This window comes from Lagenorhynchus albirostris, chromosome 9 (genome assembly GCF_949774975.1).
Source record: "Lagenorhynchus albirostris chromosome 9, mLagAlb1.1, whole genome shotgun sequence".
NCBI classification, from domain to species: Eukaryota; Metazoa; Chordata; class Mammalia; order Artiodactyla; family Delphinidae; genus Lagenorhynchus; species Lagenorhynchus albirostris.
Genome location: NC_083103.1, coordinates 53,678,310 through 53,696,293, shown reverse-complemented (window position 1 = coordinate 53,696,293; position 17,984 = coordinate 53,678,310). Strand labels below are relative to the sequence as shown.

Below are 17,984 nucleotides of genomic sequence, written 5' to 3'. Positions count from 1 at the left end.
AGCTGTGGCGGCTTTCTTCCAGAAGTGCAGTGTCCCTGTTGCAAAGGTCTTATGGGGAGCCCGGGGCCTTATCCGATGTAGGAAGATGTAATGGTCCTGAGATGGAATGTCTAGAAATTGCTAAGTATGCAGACGTCTGTGAGCTGTTGCCTGGTTTGAGAGCTTTCCTGAACAATATCTTTTATTTGTGAGATAAGGTCTAAGTTTCAGAGTGCCTCAAAGCTGACAGGTATTAGTGGGAAACTTGTAATTTTTTGAAGGTGATAGTGAAAAGAACTAAAAACAGCTGTGTTGAATAAATATTGGGCCTCTACTATCAACCAATACTGTTTACTAACTTACCAGTTAAATAATAGGAATGTAAGAATCCTTGGGTTAAAACATAGACATTGGCCAATCCTGTGAAATGCTGTTACTAACCATTCCCCCCACCCAACACACACACACACACACACACACACACACTCCTCCACCAGCCATTCTGAGATGTTTCCAGTCTATGTGGTATTACTTGGAACCCAATTGGGAAACGTTCCATTCCATAAATCCTGGCAGAGAGCCAGAAAGAGATAAAGGAGTCTCAACTAGGAAAGACTGCTTTTTTGAAGGTTTGATGAGAAACTTAAAAAACCCAATCAAATAAGTAGGCTATTATATAAACCTATCCACAGACTCAGGGGAAGCAATTTATAAACTACTAGCATAGAGTTGGGGGCGGAGAGAGGAAGCAAGTCATCCCAAATTATTTATCTTCTGTATAACACCATTATCTTCCTCTTTGGACTTTGCTATTTCAGCTAATAGTGCCCTCATTGTCCTACTGACAGAGGTTCAGAGCCTCATGCTGTTCTACCCGCCTGGGAAGCATGCCCTCATTTCCTAGCCTCCTTGTCCCATCCTTCCTTACGGATCCAGTCCAGGAACTACCTCATCCATGGAGTCCACCCAGCCCTTGGTGACCTTATTTCATAATATCACACTGTCAATGCTCAGCAGTGTTCTAAACACTGAAGGTGCTCAAAAAAAAAAAAAAAACCCGACAAGGTTGATATTAGTTACTAGAAACAGGCTGCGGTGTGGGAATCAGCACGTAGGCAGCAGACTCCCTTAATTCAAGGTCTAGAGTGTCACCTTGTCTTCCTCCTCACATATCACAGCCTGGACCTTGGTGCCCTGGTTTCTATTTTCCAGGACCAGATCCTCCTCCTCCATCAGAGGGGATACACCCAAATGAGGGGGGGGCGGGGTTCCAAAGCACAAGACTAGAATGAAACAAACCCAGCACTTCTGTGAGGGGTAGGTCTGTGAGAAGGTCAGGATGGGTGGCCAACCCCTGAGTTCTGAGGGGCTCCCACTGAGTCATTTGGGAGGGATCGGCCCTTAGCATTGCTCACTATGTCAGTATGCCACTGCCTCCTGTACCATACCTCAGGCCCTGACTGTGAAGCAGGCTGGAACTGTAGGCCTTCTTTTGGGGTCCTCCCAGCAGAGTATGCCTCCCTGGGCACAGAGAGAGAGACTCCAAGAGGTCCTGCTCCCACTTTTCATTCGTATGATCCCCTGAGGCAGAATACTGAGAACAAAGGAAGAGGACAGTCACAACAAGCTAAGGTCTGGACAGTGAAGAAAAAACTTGGTAAGGAAAAAAAAAAGAAAAGTCAAGCACAAGCAAGTACCAGAAGCCAACAGCCAGAAGTTCTTCAAAGTTGTGGAGAACAGCAAGGAAGATGACCCAAGAGTCCAGCAAAGAGTAAGTTGCAGGGCCATGACATGTAGAGAGGAGTCATAAAGAAGCTGAAAATAGATGAGCGGCAAATGAAGGTGCCTAACCTTGAGGCAGCTTTCTAGTTTGGGTTCAGCTACCCCAGATTCCTTTCACCACGGTGTGAACCAATCCTGAGCCGCCCTGCTGGGAAGGCTTGTTGAAGATGAAGTCTGCAGCAGCTGGCTGGCAGGAGGGATTTTGGGATGGGATACAAGCAGAGGCATTTCCCCACCAGCTTCGCACTGGAGATGACTCCATGGTTCAGAATTTGTTACTTTTTCCCTCACACATGAGCTATTTTTCCTAGTTTCCTTTGAATGATCAGACCGAAAGTCAAGTTTTCGAGGTTTAGGCTCATCCTTCAAAATACCCGATATAACTTTTGCAGATACCTTCCTCATATTCAAGTTTTCTTTCAGAATGAGCCTAACGGTTTCTTTATCTAAATTTAACTCTTCAGCCATCATCCTCACAGTTAACTGCCTATTCGAACAAACCAAGTCCTTGACCTTCTGGATATTTTCATCCGTCCGGTGGGTGACTGGACGACCACTTCGGGCATCATCTCGAATGTCTTCTCGCCCTTCTTTAAACCTTTTATGCCAGTCGAAAACTCTGGCCCTTGACATGACTTCATCCCCATAAGCTTCTTTTAAAAGATGGTGAGTTTCACTTGCAGACTTGTTCAATTTCACGCAGAATTTGATACTAATCCTTTGTTCTAGATATCGGTCACTCATTTTGGCACTCAAATAACACAGGAACGTTAAAATGCCACGAGTGTGAGGGGAAGACAGAGGGACCAATCTCTATAGGGCTGCAGGTGGAATCATGTCGCTATTCTTGCTCCTCTGAAGACTCATCAGGGAAGAGTAATTGCTTTTCTGAGTTTCAGACCCTCGGCTTCCAATCTAGAAGCTAACGGGGCCAAAGAGTAGCTGCAAAGCTGGGGAAAATGAAAGCTCCTAGAACCCACGTCTGCGTCCAACTCCGCGGCACGGAGATCTGCTGGGGGTGTGAAAACCAGTTACTGAGGCCGGCCCGTTCCGCGGCCCTTAAGAGTCTATGGCGATTTCCGCAATAAAAGCCTATGTGGTGTTAATTTAAGCAAGCAAGAAGCGATGCACCGGTGATGTAACGTGCAAGCTCGCCCCAGACCTGCAGAAACCCGCGCACGCGAAACCTACCGGAGCTGCCCCGGGATCCGAGGCTCTAGAGGCCGGGAGACACGCCCGCACGCGCCATTCCCTCCACTCTCGGGGTAGGCCGTGCGCAGGCGCACTGCGGCAAACTGGGCCAGGCCCCGCCTCCGCCTCCGCCTCGCCACGCCCGAGCAGGCGCGCTTCCTTGCGCGTGCCCGCCTACGGAGAAGTCGGCGGAAAGGAGGGGACGGGGAGGAAGGCTGAGGGAAGAGAGGGCACCCACGGGCGCCAGGGTGCATTGTGGGAAGGAGGCGGCAGCGTCCCGGGCGGGCGGGAGGTGCACCAGCGGCGGCGGCGGCGGTAAATCCTCCCGGCCGCTCACAGCACTGTCGAGCCGCATCCCCAGCCCGGCCTCGGACCGCGGCGCCCCTCCTGCCCCTCGCGGCTTCTCTCCCGCCCGCCCCTCCCCCCGGCGCGCCGGCCCTAACGAGCCGGCCGGCCGGCCTGGCTCCCCTCCCCGGCCCCGACGGGCGGGCGGGCTGCCCTGAGGAGGCGGGGAGGGGAGGGCTGGGCCGGCCGGCGGGCAGACAACGATGCCGAACTTCTGCGCGGCCCCCAACTGCACGCGGAAGAGCACGCAGTCGGACCTGGCCTTTTTCAGGTTCCCGCGGGATCCAGCCAGGTGAGCGGTGGGCGCGGAGCTGGCAGCCCGGGCCCTCCTCCGCGATGCGCGCTGCCAACCGCCGACCCCGGGCAGGCTCCGGGGCTAAGAGGGGCTGGGGGGGCACAGTTGTCGACCCCAGTCCGGCTCCGAGGTGGGGAGCGGGCCTCTAGCCGTGGGCGGGGTGGCGCTCTAGGGCCTTGGAGCACGTGCGCCCGCGGGGGCTCGGCGCGTAGGGCTCCACCCGAAATTAGAGGCAACTGGGGCGGCGAGGGCGGGGTAAGGTGGGTTCTCGCCCTGATGAGCTCGTGTGACCTCGGACAAGTCTCTGTCCTCCCTGGGCTTTAGTTTCCCCAGCTGTCAAAAGAGGGACTTGGATTCTATGGTTGTGGTCACCGGGGCCCTTCTACCCCCGGGACAGTGTTTCTTTTTGGAGTCCGGCCACCTTTGATCTCAAGTCAGGTCACAACTACTCCCTCCTTCGGACTTGTTCATGGTTCATATTCTGGCTCTGACCGTTACTCATTATCTCACTTGGTTAATGTGGGGATAACGGGGGGTGGGGCGGGGGCGGGGTACGCAAGAGGGCATGGGAGTTGGTATTGAAACCTCTTCTCTGAGGTAACCCACACGCTCTGACTTGTATTTAGAGAGTGGTAGAGTAGGGACTGTGTTTGAAAGGCTGAGGATTTTTTCCTTGGCATCCCTTGTTGATTCATTCATTTCAGATCAACACCTACTGTGTGCTAGGGCACTAACATTAGAGGTACTGGAAATTCACAGTGAACGAGGTAGCGGTGCTGCCTGCAGAAAGCTTACAGTCCATTAAGGAGGCAGATATGTAAGCAAGCGATTATAATATAGCATGCTGTTTATTAGTTCTACAAATATCTATCGAAGGCCTACTAGGTACTAGGCATTATTCTGAGCACTGGGAGGGTACAGATAAATAAATCGAAGTCCCTGCTGTCATGGAGTTTACGTTCTAGTGGGGTGAAATAAGTAAATATACCTTGTGTCAGACGGTGATAAATACTATGGAGAAAAAGCAAGTGTTTGATGGGAGATAGGGTAGGGGAATAGGAGTAGCAGGGGAGGCACGATTGCTATTTTAAATCGGATTATCAGAGAAGGCTTCACTAAGAGGGTGTATTTGAGCAAAGACCAGAAGTAGGTTAGGGGGTCAGCCATGGAGGTATCTAGGGGAAGAGCATTTCAGTCTCTGGAAACAGTAAATGCATAGGCAGGGCATGCTTGTTAGAGGTCAACCAGAAGTCTGGTTGGACTGCTAAAGCTGGTTTAAGGAAGGAGGGAGAGGAAAAGATGAGACCAGAAAAATGTGTGTGTGTATGTGGTAGGGGCAAATTGTGTAGGCCATTGTAGGCGGTGGAAAGCACTATGGCATTTATACTGAGTGAAATAGGAAGTCGTGGAAGGGTTTAGACGGGAGAGACGTATACTTTAAACAGGATCACTGGGTACTTGTTAAATACATTGTAGGGAGGCAGAGGTGGGAGCAGAAAGGCCAGTTAAAGGCAATTGCGATAATCCAGGTTAATAGAGGAGGAGGTGGTAAGTAGTTGCATTTGAGATATATTTTGGAAGGTGAAACCAACAGGATTTGTTAATGGTGTAGATGTAGGTTGTAAGAGAAAAACTGAAGTCAAGAATGACTCTAAGATTTTTAATCTGAGCCTTTATTGAGCTATGGAAGACAGGGAGGAGCAGGTTTGGTGGAGGAATATTAAAAGTTTGGTTTAGGACATGTGAAGTTTGAGAGGCCTGATAGACATTCAAGAATAGATGTCTTCATACTATATACATCAGTGAACTCAAAATGGTCCATATTTAGATCAATGATCTAAATATTTAAGAGCTAAAACCATAAAAAGATATACAAGTCAGGAATTTAGAGACTTCCAGACTGGAGATTGTAAATATGGGTGTTCTCAATTTATAGAGGGTATTTAAAACCGTGGAACCAGGTAAATAAAGCAGAGTAGGTATGAGGATTGAGCCCTGGGGTGTTCCTAGTGTTTAAAATTCCGGGAGATGAGGAGGAACTAGCTCAAGAGAGTGAGGAAAAGCTGTTGGGTTCTGTGGGAGCAGAGAAGAGGAGCATCTTAATCTGCCTGAGCCTCACTCCATTCAGCATTATCTTCCTTTGAGACAAATTGGGAGTATATTTCACTTGCGTAATGAGGACACCACTAGTCAATCCTGGACCACAGGTTGTTCATGTTCATAGGTAGTGGATACTCTTTTCATTATACTTCTTAGTCAGGGAGTATGTCCTTTAGGGGCTTACAGTCTCAGATTTGGAAGGAGTTTTTAGATCTAGTGCAGTATCCTTTGAAGTGTCAGAATTCCCTCAAGAATAGTGGCTTTTAAACCTTTTTTGGGTCTCTGTCCCCTTTGGGAATCTAATGTAAGGACCGTTGAGAGAAGACATCGACACAATTTCATGTCAAATTTTTTATGAACCCTTTAGGGATCCTGCGCATTTCTGACAGGTGAGCCTTTGCTAAAACACCCCCAGTACCAGTTTCTCTGCTTTGTGAGGGGATACTTGAGGATTCTGGACAGCATTGGCTATTGTTTCTTCCTTTTATTGAGTGGAAATGTGCCTCCCTATAATTTATGTTTGGGAGGTCCTAGTTTTGTTCTTAGGGTGACAATGAACAAAGCTGTTCCCTGTTTTATTTTAGTTTTAAATTTTATTATTTTATTTAATTTATTTTTGGCCTTGCCGTGCGGCATGCGGGATCTTAGTTTCCCAACTAGGGATCAAACCCGTGCCCCCTAGAGTGGAAGTGTGGAGTTTTAACCACTGGACTGCCGAGGAGGTCCCTGGTGCCCTTTTTATGTAAGAGCCCCTTGAGTATTTCAAGACCAAATTATGAACTTTTCTTAATTTTTTTAAGAAAACATCTTTATTGGGCTTCCCTGGTGGCACAGTGGTTAAGAATACGCCTGCCAATGCAGGGGACACGGGTTCGAGCCCTGGTCAGGGAAGATCCCACATGCCGCGGAGCAACTAATCCCGTGCGCCACAACTACTGAGCCTGTGCTATAGATCCCGTGAGCCACAACTACTGAAGCCCACGCCTAGAGCCTGTGCTCCGCAACAAGAGAAGCCACCACAATGAGAAGCCCGTGCACTGCAACGAAGAGTAGCCCCCACTCTGCAACTAGAGAAAGCCCGTGCCCAGCAATGAAGACCCAATGCAGCCTAAAATAAATAAATAAAATAAGTAAATTTATTTTAAAAAATCTTTATTGAGATATTCACATACCGTACAATTCACCCACTTAAAGTGTGCAATTCAGTGGCTTTTGGTATGTTACATTATTAATTTTTAAATTTTTTGATAAAAATATACTGTTGTCCCTTGGTATCTGCAGGGGACTAATTCCAGGACCCCCCCCACCACCGCGGATACCAAAATCCATGGATGCTCAAGTCCCTTATATAAAATGGCAGTAGTGGGCTTCCCTGGTGGCGCAGTGGTTGAGAGTCCGACTGCCGATGCAGGGGACACGGGTTCGTGCCCCGGTCCGGGAAGATCCCACGTGCCGCGGAGTGGCTGGGCCCGTGAGCCATGGCCGCTGAGCCTGCACGTCCGGAGCCAGTGCCCTGCGGCGGGAGAGGCCACAACAGTGAGAGGCCCGCGTACCACAAAAAAAAAAAAAAAAAAATGGCAGTAGTATAACATAAAATTTGCCATTTTAACCATTTTTTTAAAACTATTTTTGAGTGTATAATTCAGTGGCATTAGTTACATTCACTGTGTTCTGCAATCATCACCACTCTCTATTTCCACAGCTTTTTCATTACCCTGAGCAAAAACTCTAACCATTAAGCAATAACTCCTCATATCCCAGTCAACTTTTCAGTCTCCATGAATTTGTCTGTTTTAGGTACTTTCTACTCATACTGTGAGTGGAATCATACAATAATAGTCCTTTTGTGTCTGGCTTATTTTACTTAACAGTGTATTAAAGGTCTTAACTTTTTTCTGAACCAAAGGTCAATACTATAGGATTTCAAATTCTACTGAATTTGACAGTTTTTTTCCACTGTGCCCAGAGTTAATTATAATAAAGGAGTACATAGTTTCCAGAGTTGTTTATTGAATTAATAACAGTATTCTTAGGGTTAGTGATTATAACTAGTTTTTTTTTTCTGTAAATGGTTTGTAGGGAGGATTGATAAAAGGTGACATTGCCACCCCACCTATTATTCAAAAGTTAACTCACATTGTTAACTAACAATAAAGATAAGTATATTTAATGCTATTAAATAGTACATTTCCCATTCATATTTATAAATGCCTTGCACAGTTTTAGAAACATCTATTTAGAGGTAACTTAAAATTCAAGAGTGTAGGGCTTCCCTGGTGGCGCAGTGGTTGGGAGTCCGCCTGCCGATGCAGGGGACACGGGTTCGTGCCCCGGTCCGAGAGGATCCCACATGCCCCGGAGCGGCTGGGCCCGTGAGCCATGGCCGCCGAGCCTGCGCATCCGGAGCCTGTGCACCACAACGGGAGAGGTCACAACAGTGAGAGGCCCGCGTACCGCAAAAAAAAAAAAAAAAAATTCAAGAGTGTAATCAATAAACGGCACTATGTGGAATTTCATACTCTAATATCTCATTGGTTTAGAAAAAGTGGCATTAATGTACTTTTTAAAAAATATAAAATAATAGAATCAACTCACCTTAGGGCAGTGGCAGGGAGATAGATTACCTAAAGTTAAAGTTTAAAAAGAAAAACGCCTGAATCATGATTGCCCCAGGATGGCTTGACTAATGCCCAAGCTTGGCAGGAACCTGGGGGCAGGTTACAGTGGAACTCATCCCCAGACCAGGTAAAGGTAGAGCTAATGAATTGCTCTTATTATTAGAGAGAGTTGGGCAGTTAAAGGGCTCTCCTTCCTCCTCAGGCAGTTAGTACTGACTCATCCCTGAGCTAGTGAGGTCTTCCAAGTTTCTTTGGTAATTTAATCAAAGTTAATTGAGAGTTGATGTGCTCTAAGATGTAAAATGTAGAACGGTGGTTTCCCAGGCACTTGTGAGGGTCTCCAAGACCCTTTCAAGGAGTCTACAAGGTAAAAACTACTTCATAATAACACTGATATTATTTGCTTTTTTCATGCTCATTCTCTCAGGAGTGCACAGTGGAGTTTTTTAGGGGCTACGTAACATTGTGAAATCACTGCTCAGATAAATTACATTTTGTGTTCTATAAAATTTGCTAACTGTGATTATTCAGATGCAGGTGTTTGGTAGATATTTTCTTGGAAATGAACAAAAATAAGCCTGCCACTTCAAGGAAAGCAACTGACAGCCAAGCATTCAAGGAAAAATTAGAATTTTGGAAAATTTATATTCATCACTTTGAGCTTGACAGCTCTCTAATATTTAGACTTTTCTGATGCGATCAGTGGTGATATTGATAAATGTGACTTTTAATATATTGTATAGTGAAATGTGTTACCATTCCGATGGTCTGCCTAACTCAAACTGATAAATTCATGATTTTACAAAGACATGCATGGATAAAAGTTCTATTCAAAGTGCAAGTTAGACTAATGGATTTTAATGAAACTGTGAAAAGGCTCATTGGTCTGGTTTCAGATTCCACATTGCAGCTAATCTTTAAGAAACCACCACTTGTGGACTTCCAGTGTCCTATCAAAGAACATCCACAACTAAATGGGAAACAGAGGAATATTGTAATAACCTTTGAAACTACATGGCATTGAGGAGTCATTGTCTTTGGTTGAAGTCAACCAGAATAACATTTGGCAACAGATTAAATACAAAAGCAGATGTGAGAATCTAGGTATCTTCTGTTAAGTTAGACATTAAAGAGATTTGCAAAGATGGTGAACAGTGCCATTCTTTTCACTAAATGTTTTTTGTTTTGGAAAAATAGTTATTTTATTAAAATGTTTTCTATGTTAACATGTAATGGGATTGCTATTTTTAATGAATTAATAAATATTTTTTAAAATTCTAAGTTTTAGTTTCTATAATTATGAACATTGTTAGGTAAAATGCACATAAACAAAAGTTCTTTAGATAGTTAATAATTTAAGAGGTAAAGGGGTCCTGAGATTACGAAGTTTGAGAATCACTTCTGTAAGGTACAGTCTTAAAGTACTTTCATATGCTCTCATTTAATCCTCCAAACGATGCTGTGAGTTGTAATAATAACAATAATACTTAGAGAATACTTTATTCTGTGTGCCAGGTACTATTCTATGTGTTTTATGTACACTATTTCAATTAACCCTTGCAATAAATTTTGAGATAGTTTGAAACAGGAGGGAAGGGGGCAGGGCACAACCTTTAAAAGAATGACATAGCCATAGGACATGACAAAAACTGGTTAGAACCAACTAGATCCAAGATGGCGGAAGATTCAACTTCCAGTAGACCTTGAGCCTCATTATATGCTCATTGTAATATATTAGCTAAATGACACACCCACCAGCGCCATGACAGTTCTGAGGCCAACCATAAAAGGCCTGAAAGTGGGAGGTGGCCTAATTTCTGGAAATCCCCGCCCCCTCCCCGCCCCCCCCAAATAGTTGGAATAATCCTCCCACTTATTAGCCTATGAAATTACCCAGCCCATAAAAACTAACGATGCCATATTTTGAGGTTCTGTTGCCTTCTGAGATGGCCCACACTCTGTCTATGGAGTGTGTTTCCCAAGGCCTCTCGCCTTCTGAGATGGCCCACACTGTACAGTGTGTTTCTCTCTAAATAAATCCCATTCTTTTTAAAAATTTATTTAGTTATTTATTTTTGGCTGCATTGGGTCTTTTGTTGTTGCACACAGGCTTTTCTCTAGTTGCAGCGAGCAGGGGCTACTCTCTGTTGCAGTGTGTGGGCTTCTCATTGCAGTGGCTTCTCTTGTTGTGGAGCACAGGCTCTAGGCACCTGGGCTTCAGTAGTTGTGGCTTGCAGGGCTGTAAAGCACAGGCTCAGTAGTTGTGTTGCACGGGCTTAGTTGCTCCGCAGCTTGTGGGATCTTCCTGGACCAGGGCTCGAACCCGTGTCGCCTGCATTGGCAGGCGGGTTCTTAACCACTGCACCACCATGGAAGTCCAGTAAATCTACTTCTTACCTATCACATCATCTTCACATTCTTTTTCGAGGAGGCAAGAACCTTAAATTCACTGGGAACACTTTCAGATGAGCAAAGCAGACACAGAGAGGTTAGCTAACTTATTCAAGGTCCTACAGGAATATCTAAAACCCCAAATGTAGGATAAAGTATGTAATATTATCCAAACTTACTTGACCGTGAAACCTTCTTTTTTTTTTTTTTTATTGGAACAGTTCTTTGACTAGTGTTCCTTGGAATATGGTTTGGAAATTCTGCATAAGTTGAAGACCATTGAAGGAAAATATTACAAACAAAACTTAAAAAGGAGTGGTCAATGATGGTTGAATAGTACTGAAAGAGTGAAAGTGAGGATAGAAAGTGACCATTGGATTTGGCAGGATGAAATTCATAACTTTTAGCTGTCCTGGGTAGCCATGATGAAATCTTGCACCGTCCCACTCTGTCCTGCCCAGAATGTGAATCATCCCTTCGTCCAGCACATCCACACTGTATACACTACCCACCCGTTAGTATTGGAAAAACATAGTATATATAGGGTTTGGTACTATACGTGGTTTCAGGCGTCCCCTGAGGGTCTTGGAATATATCCCCACGGATAAGGGGGAGACTACTGTACAGAGAGGTAGAGGAGTTTTACCTATCTGGGTGTGTGTGTGGGGGTACATACTGTTCAAATCTGAAAAGTTTTCCTCAATAAGTGACGTTTGAGCTAAGATCTGACGGCTGATGTTTGCAAAGGCTTTGGAAAGGAAGTGAAAAGCAATGAAGAGGATTCTAGGTTGAATAAACAGCATGGGGAACAGCTCTAGGATAAAAGGGATCACAGTGCATTCATGAAACTGAAGTAAGGCATGTGAGGGGGCAGAGTGCAAGGGTGGGTGGCGATATGAAGAGGGAAAGGTCGACAAGATCTAGATTGTACAGAATCTTATGAGACGTGAGGTTCTTTATCCTAAGGGTAACGGGAAGTCACTAAAGGATCTTAAGCAGGGAAAGATATTCTCAAATTGGCTTTTTAAAAGCATTTTACACTTGGAGAAGGGGTGAGAGAAAGGGAAGACTAGTTTGGAAGTAGATGGATTTGGGGAGTCATTACACTCTGCCAAGGGAAAAAAAAAGTCTACAGAATCTGGAGTACAGGGCACAGCACAGCGACAAGGAGAGCTAGGACAGGGAAGACATTGGTTAAAAAAAATAATTGAGAGATAACTGTAAGTGTGTGTATACATCTTAACACATACACAAATACATGTATGAAAAAAACCCCCAAGATGTAGCCACAAGTCTCATAACTACTACTAAAACAAAACAAAACAAAACAAATACATGTATGCATGTAAAAAAGGCTTGTGGTTATATGTAATTTTTATAACTTATTGATGTAAAACATATATACAGAAGATCACAAATCATAAGTGTATGGCTTGTTAGATTTTCAGAGTAACATGTCCATGAAACTTTTACCCAGATTTAAAAAAAATGGAATGTTACTAACATCCCAAACTTCCTCTCCCCTGTGGCCCTACTCTCCCCCATAATAGACGCTGTTTGACTTCACACACATTAGATTAGTTGGTTATTGAGGAGAAGGGGAAGAGTGATGGGGAGCTGTTTTATTGGTATATGACATACATAGGAAAAAGTGCAAAAATGGTAGTCTAGAACTTGATGAATTTTTACAAAATGAATATACCCAGGTTACATTCGAGATATAGAACATTACGAGCACCTCAGAAGCCTCCTTTGTGCCCACTCCTAGTCATTACCTCTCCCCAAATGTATCCACTGTTCTCACTATCATTACCGTTTTGGGGGTCTCCAAGCCACCCCCATATCCAGAGATTTACCAGGACTCATGGAACTCAGTGTTTAATTGTACTCACAGCTAAGATTTATTACAGCAATGTAATAAGAACACACATCTGGATCATGAGTGGAAAAAGACACAGGTAGAGTATGGAAGGATCCATGTGTAGGCTTCCTTATGCTCTCTCCCTCCCTTGAGGGGTCACTCAGATCCCACTTTCCCCACCAATGAAAATGCAACATGTGTGCCATGTTTCTGCCCAGAGAAGCCCGTTAGAGACCCAGTGCCCAAAGTTTTTATTGAGGTCTGGTCATTTAGACACACTCTGCTTAGCATATGCTAAAATTCCAGACTCCCAGAAGGAAGGCAGGTGCTCATTAAAGGTCATACTGTTTGCACAGTCTAGGCGCCATAAGTCACCTTATCAGTTAGAAGAAGTTTTATGTCAGTGTAGGAAACTGTTTACCAGCCAAGTTCCCAGACATCAGCCAAAAGACCAGCCTTAAAAACAAGCCTTTCTGAGGATAACAGTCTCAGGCCTGCTGTGTTAACTCTTTTTCTGCACAATCACCATAGATGAGTTTTGCCTACTCTTGAACTTAATATGAAAGGAATCACATAGTATGTACTCCTGGCTTATTGTGCTCAACATTATGTATGTGAGATCTAGCTAGTTCATTCATTCCCATTGCCATAGTAGTCTATATATAATAGTATACCACAGTTTATCCTTTCCACCCTTGATGGGCCAAGTTGTTTCACCTTCTCATCAACATTTGGTATTATTTCTTTTATATCATAGTCATTCATATGAGTATGTAGTAATATTTACAGTTTTAATTAGTATTTTCCTCATGACTAATGAGATTGAGCTTTTGAAAAAATTGTTTATTTTTTTTTTAAATTTATTTATTTATATCTTATTTTTGGCTGTGTTGGGTCTTCATTGCTGCATGGGGACTTTCTTTAGTTGCGGTGAGCAGGGGCTTCTCATTGTGGTGGCTTCTCTTGTTGCGGAGCATGGGCTCTAGGCACACGGGCTTCAGTAGTTGTGGCATGTGGGTTCAGTAGTTGTGGCTCGCACGCTCTAGAGCGCAGGCTCAGTAGTTGTGGCGCATGGGCTTAGTTGCTTCGCAGCATGTGGGATCTTCCCTGACCAGGGCTTGAATCCGTGTCTCCTGCATTGGCAGGTGGATTCTTAACCACCGCTCCACCAGGGAAGTCCTATTATTATTATTATTTTTTACTGAGCATTTTTTTCATGTGTATTGGCCAGCTTTTTATTGTTAATTGCCTGTTCAAGTCTCTTGCCCATTTTTATATTGGGTTGTCTGATTTATTTGTAGGAGTTCTTCATATATATTTTGGATATGAATTCGTTGTTGGATTTGTGTATTGCAGATACCTTCTTCCATTTTGTGGGTTGCCATTTCACTCTTAAGTGACTTCTTTTAATGAAGAAAAGTTATTAACTCTAAAGTAGCCTGATGTATTCATCTTTTCCTCTAGAGTTTATGTTTTCTGTTGCCTTTTTAAGAGATCTTTGTGCCAAGGTGATGAAGATGGTCTACTGTGTTATCTTTTAGGAACTTTGTTTTACCTTTTATATTTAGATCTACAATTCACTTGGAATTTATTTTTTTGTATATGGTGTAACAATACAGGTCAAGATTCATTGTTTTTCATATGGATATCCCATTCAGCACTATTGAAAAAATTTGACTTCACTGCTGTGCAGTGTTACCTTTGTCTTAAGCATCCACAGCTCTCGATTTTGTTCCATTGTTTTATCCTTGTGCCAATACCAACCACACTGTCTTAATAACCTTTATAATAAGTCTTACTGTCTGGTAGTATAAGTCTTTCAACTTTTTTTCCCCAAGATTGTCTTGACTATGCTTGGTCCTTTGAATTTCTGTGTAAAGTTTTAGAATGATCTTTGTCATTTCTCTCTGTATCTCTCTCTGTCTCTCACAAACACGCACACACACACACACACACACACACACACACAGACATGCACAAAAGAACTTGTTGTGATTGTATTAAATCAGTAAATCATTTGGAGGAGAATTGATATCTTTTTTTTTTTTCTTGGCTGCTTTGGGTCTTCATTGCTGCATGCGGGCTTTCTGTAGTTGCGTCAAGTGGGGGCTACTCTTCGTTGTGGTGCGCGGGCTTCTCATTGGGTGGCTTCTGTTGTGAAGCACGGGCTCTAGGCCTGCGGGCTTCAGTAGTTGCAGCACAAGGGCTCAGTAGTTGCGGCACGTGGGCTCTAGAGCGCAGGCTCAGTAGTTGTGGTGCACGGGCTTAGTTGCTCCGCGGCATGTGGGATCTTCCTGGACCAGGGATCGAACCCATGTCCCCTGCATTGGCAGGTGGATTCTTAACCACTGCGCCACGAGGGAAGTCCAGTATCTTTAGGATTCAGTGTACCAATCCATGAACTTGTATATCCCTCCATTTATTTAAGCTATTTAAAAAAAATTTTTCTGCTAGAGGTCTTACACATCTTTCACTAGGTTTATTTCTAGGTATTTGATATGGAACATGTAGGTGTAGTTAATTGGCCTCTCTGCTCAACCTTTCTCTTTTTTTAAAATATCTTTATTGGAGTATAATTGCTTTACAATGGTGTGTTAGTTTCTGCTTTATAACAAAGTGATGCTCAACCTTTCTTGATTGAATCTGAGTGTTCTTTTTACCAGAAAGCTACTTCAACTTAGTTCAGAAATAATACAGACAGTAGTGTTCTGTGTAGAAGGTCTTCAGAGATTTAAGTATTAAAAAACAAACTTAACTCTAGCAATATGGCAAATTATTTTATGGTGAGAGTTTTTATACCAAATAATTTAGATGTTGAAACATGAAATATTTATAATCATATTGTACAGCTGTGTAAAACTATGATTAAAATATGGACATCTTAGTCATCATTACTGTGTATAGTATTACTTCTTGGTCAAATGAGATGCTGAACAATTTAGGTGTGGTTTTATTTTAGGTTAGGTAATCGACATTTCACCATGGTTTTACATATTGAGAGTGGAGCAAATTAAGTGTCAGTGTTGTGTGTGTTTAGGGGTAAATTTGTAATGTTAAGACATAAGAAAATATACTATGATGTAATTATAAAATAAATATGTTTTCAAGTTTGTGACACTATATATTCATGGTGGACTTTTATTCTTAGAAGCTTGAAGAATGAAGGAAAGATCTAGTTGTAACCTTTAACAAATAACATTTCTGTGCCTTCGTTTCTTCATCTGCACAAGGGGGATAATAATAATAGTACTCCCTTTGTTTTTGTTTCTTTTTTTTAATCAACTTATATTCAATTTTGTTTTCCTGAAATTTCTACCAGTAGAGCTTATTTTTGCCTTTTTAGGTACATAGAACATTTCTATCCCCTTTGGAAATAATTTAGAATAGTGTCTAGCTCTTAATAAGTGCTTAATAAGCATTGTGATGATGATGATGATGATGAAGAAAAAGAAGAAGAAGCATGATGATGAAGAAAAAGAAGAAGAAGCATGATGATGAAGAAGAAGATGATGATGATGATGTTTTTTTGCAGATATTTAAGCACCAAGAGGACGTGGACTTTGTCTCATTCACTATCTTTAACATTGTCTGTGTACTAGATTGTGTAGACACAATCCATGCATTCATGGAGCTTGCAGTCTAGTTTGTACATCATTGTAGATAATCATGTTTATAATAAAGCAGATGAATACAGCCATCATGCTTCCATAATCAACTAGTTATTTATAGAACATCTACTTACTAATTTTCTACCATGACTGTGTCTTTTCATATGCTTGTTTAAGTTGAAATCCTGAGGGGAATGTTAAGCCATTGGCCTCATGGTTGTGCAGTTTTTTGCTTGTATTGCTGATGATTGGGTCCTCTCTGATGCTAGGATGTCCTGGGAGTTGAAAGATACAGGTTTAAGTTCTAGTTTTGCTGCTGATTTTGTACATGACTCTGAGTGAGTTACTTCTTAACCTTGTCTTTAATTGAACGTACTAAATGATTTCTAAGGTTTCTTCCAGCTCTCATTTTGTTATTAATCAGCTTCTCCAAATTATGTTATGTTCTTTGGTTATAGGGGAGCAGGAATCCATTGTCCATAATAGATATTTACCTTAAAACTGAATACTGAAATTTAAGTGTTGAGCTCATATTCCATTATTGTATTTTGATTTTACTTTTATAGATGCCAGAAGTGGGTGGAGAACTGTAGGAGAGCAGACTTAGAAGATAAAACACCTGATCAACTAAATAAACATTATCGATTGTGTGCCAAACACTTTGAGACTTCTATGATCTGTAGAACTGTAAGTAACCAGAGGGCTTGTTTTTTTTGTTTCGTATTCTCTCACTTACTATTTGGTTGGAATGTAAAGCTTTATATATTAATGTTGGAGAGTATCCTTACAGCCTGCCACTTTTTTTATTTTAAGATGACAAATTTGGAGCTTAATAGTATCTATTTTGTTCTTAAAAACCTGTTTTTATTTTCTAAACCCTTCTGTTTCTGATGCCCCATTCCTACTCACCAGAGGTAGCCACTTTTAAACTTCTTTTGTAGCCTTCAGAAAATTTAGATGAGTATAAACGTGTATATTTAAAGTAAAGTTGGCATTTTTATTTGGATCAGCTTCTCTAGAGCTTTTTTATGAGTGAAATCTTCATCAAGGAATAGAGCTCTTTGTTTTCAAAGTTTTGTATGTACTGTTAGAACCAACCCTTAATTTTTATTTGCTGGACACAACAGGAAGCAAATCATGCAATTAATGTGAAAAAACGTTTCTGTCAGTAATTTGCAATTTCATATCAAAACCTGACTCTCTCAGCCTTGCTACTGTTAACTGTGATTTTGGCCAAGTCACTTCCCCTCTCTGAGCCCCAATTTCTAATGAAGAAATTAGATCAGATAATTCTTGAGGTCTAAGACTTTTAACCCTCTGTGATTCTGTTATTGCTATGATTCATAAAAGGCACAAATAGGACAGATTTGATTGAAATGAAGCAGACTTGAAACACTTAACTAGTTAGGAAGACAGTTTTGTTAAACAAATAATATATTCTTGTTTAGGTATTAAAACATGTATCATCTCAGTTATTGGGATAGACATAAACTTGATTTGAAGGTACACTATATATTGTTATGCAGCAATTTATTTTGATATTTTTTTCAGATACATTTTGCAGAGGCATCAGAAAACTAAAGAATGATTGGGTTATTTTATTTCTCAAAATTAATTGAAGCAGATACTTGTGAAGTCATTGGGAGGTGAGCCAATTCCGGTTCAACAGTTTAATCACAAATATTTGAGGGATATTTTTGCCTTGCTTTGTTAAGAGGGTAATAATGATCAAAATAAGAGATTTCATATGTTTAAAAGGCAAACTTTATGTTCTTGACATTAAGTAAAAATATCCCAAATTATTTTAAATACAC

At 42.2% G+C, this 17,984-nt stretch overlaps 3 protein-coding genes across 4 annotated transcripts in view; 2 read left to right on the top strand and 1 right to left on the bottom strand.

Moving 5' to 3' along the window:
• Positions 1-17,984, top strand: part of LRRC32 (leucine rich repeat containing 32) — a 353,559-nt gene that overhangs the window by 226,612 nt on the left and 108,963 nt on the right. The window lies entirely within an intron of this gene.
• GVQW3 (GVQW motif containing 3) lies at positions 1,696-2,505 on the bottom strand. The gene has a single exon (XM_060160070.1). The coding sequence runs from the start codon at positions 2,503-2,505 to the stop codon at positions 1,876-1,878; it is 630 nt and encodes a 209-aa protein (XP_060016053.1). The 3' UTR covers positions 1,696-1,875.
• The window catches only part of THAP12 (THAP domain containing 12), a 71,702-nt gene continuing 56,990 nt past the window's right edge, over positions 3,273-17,984 (top strand). The window contains exons 1-2 of one of the 2 annotated variants that reach the window (XM_060160063.1): positions 3,273-3,589; positions 16,737-16,857. In XM_060160063.1, coding sequence (XP_060016046.1) covers positions 3,501-3,589; positions 16,737-16,857 — 210 coding nt within the window. In that variant the 5' untranslated portion in view covers positions 3,273-3,500. The remainder of the gene's footprint in view (positions 3,590-16,736; positions 16,858-17,984) is intronic. The other variant, XM_060160062.1, reaches the window with a different exon arrangement.

Excerpts from the sequence above, each read along its gene's own strand:
- GVQW3 (XM_060160070.1), bottom strand. The coding sequence starts at position 2,505 with ATGAGTGACCGATATCTAGAACAAAGGATTAGTATCAAATTCTGCGTG.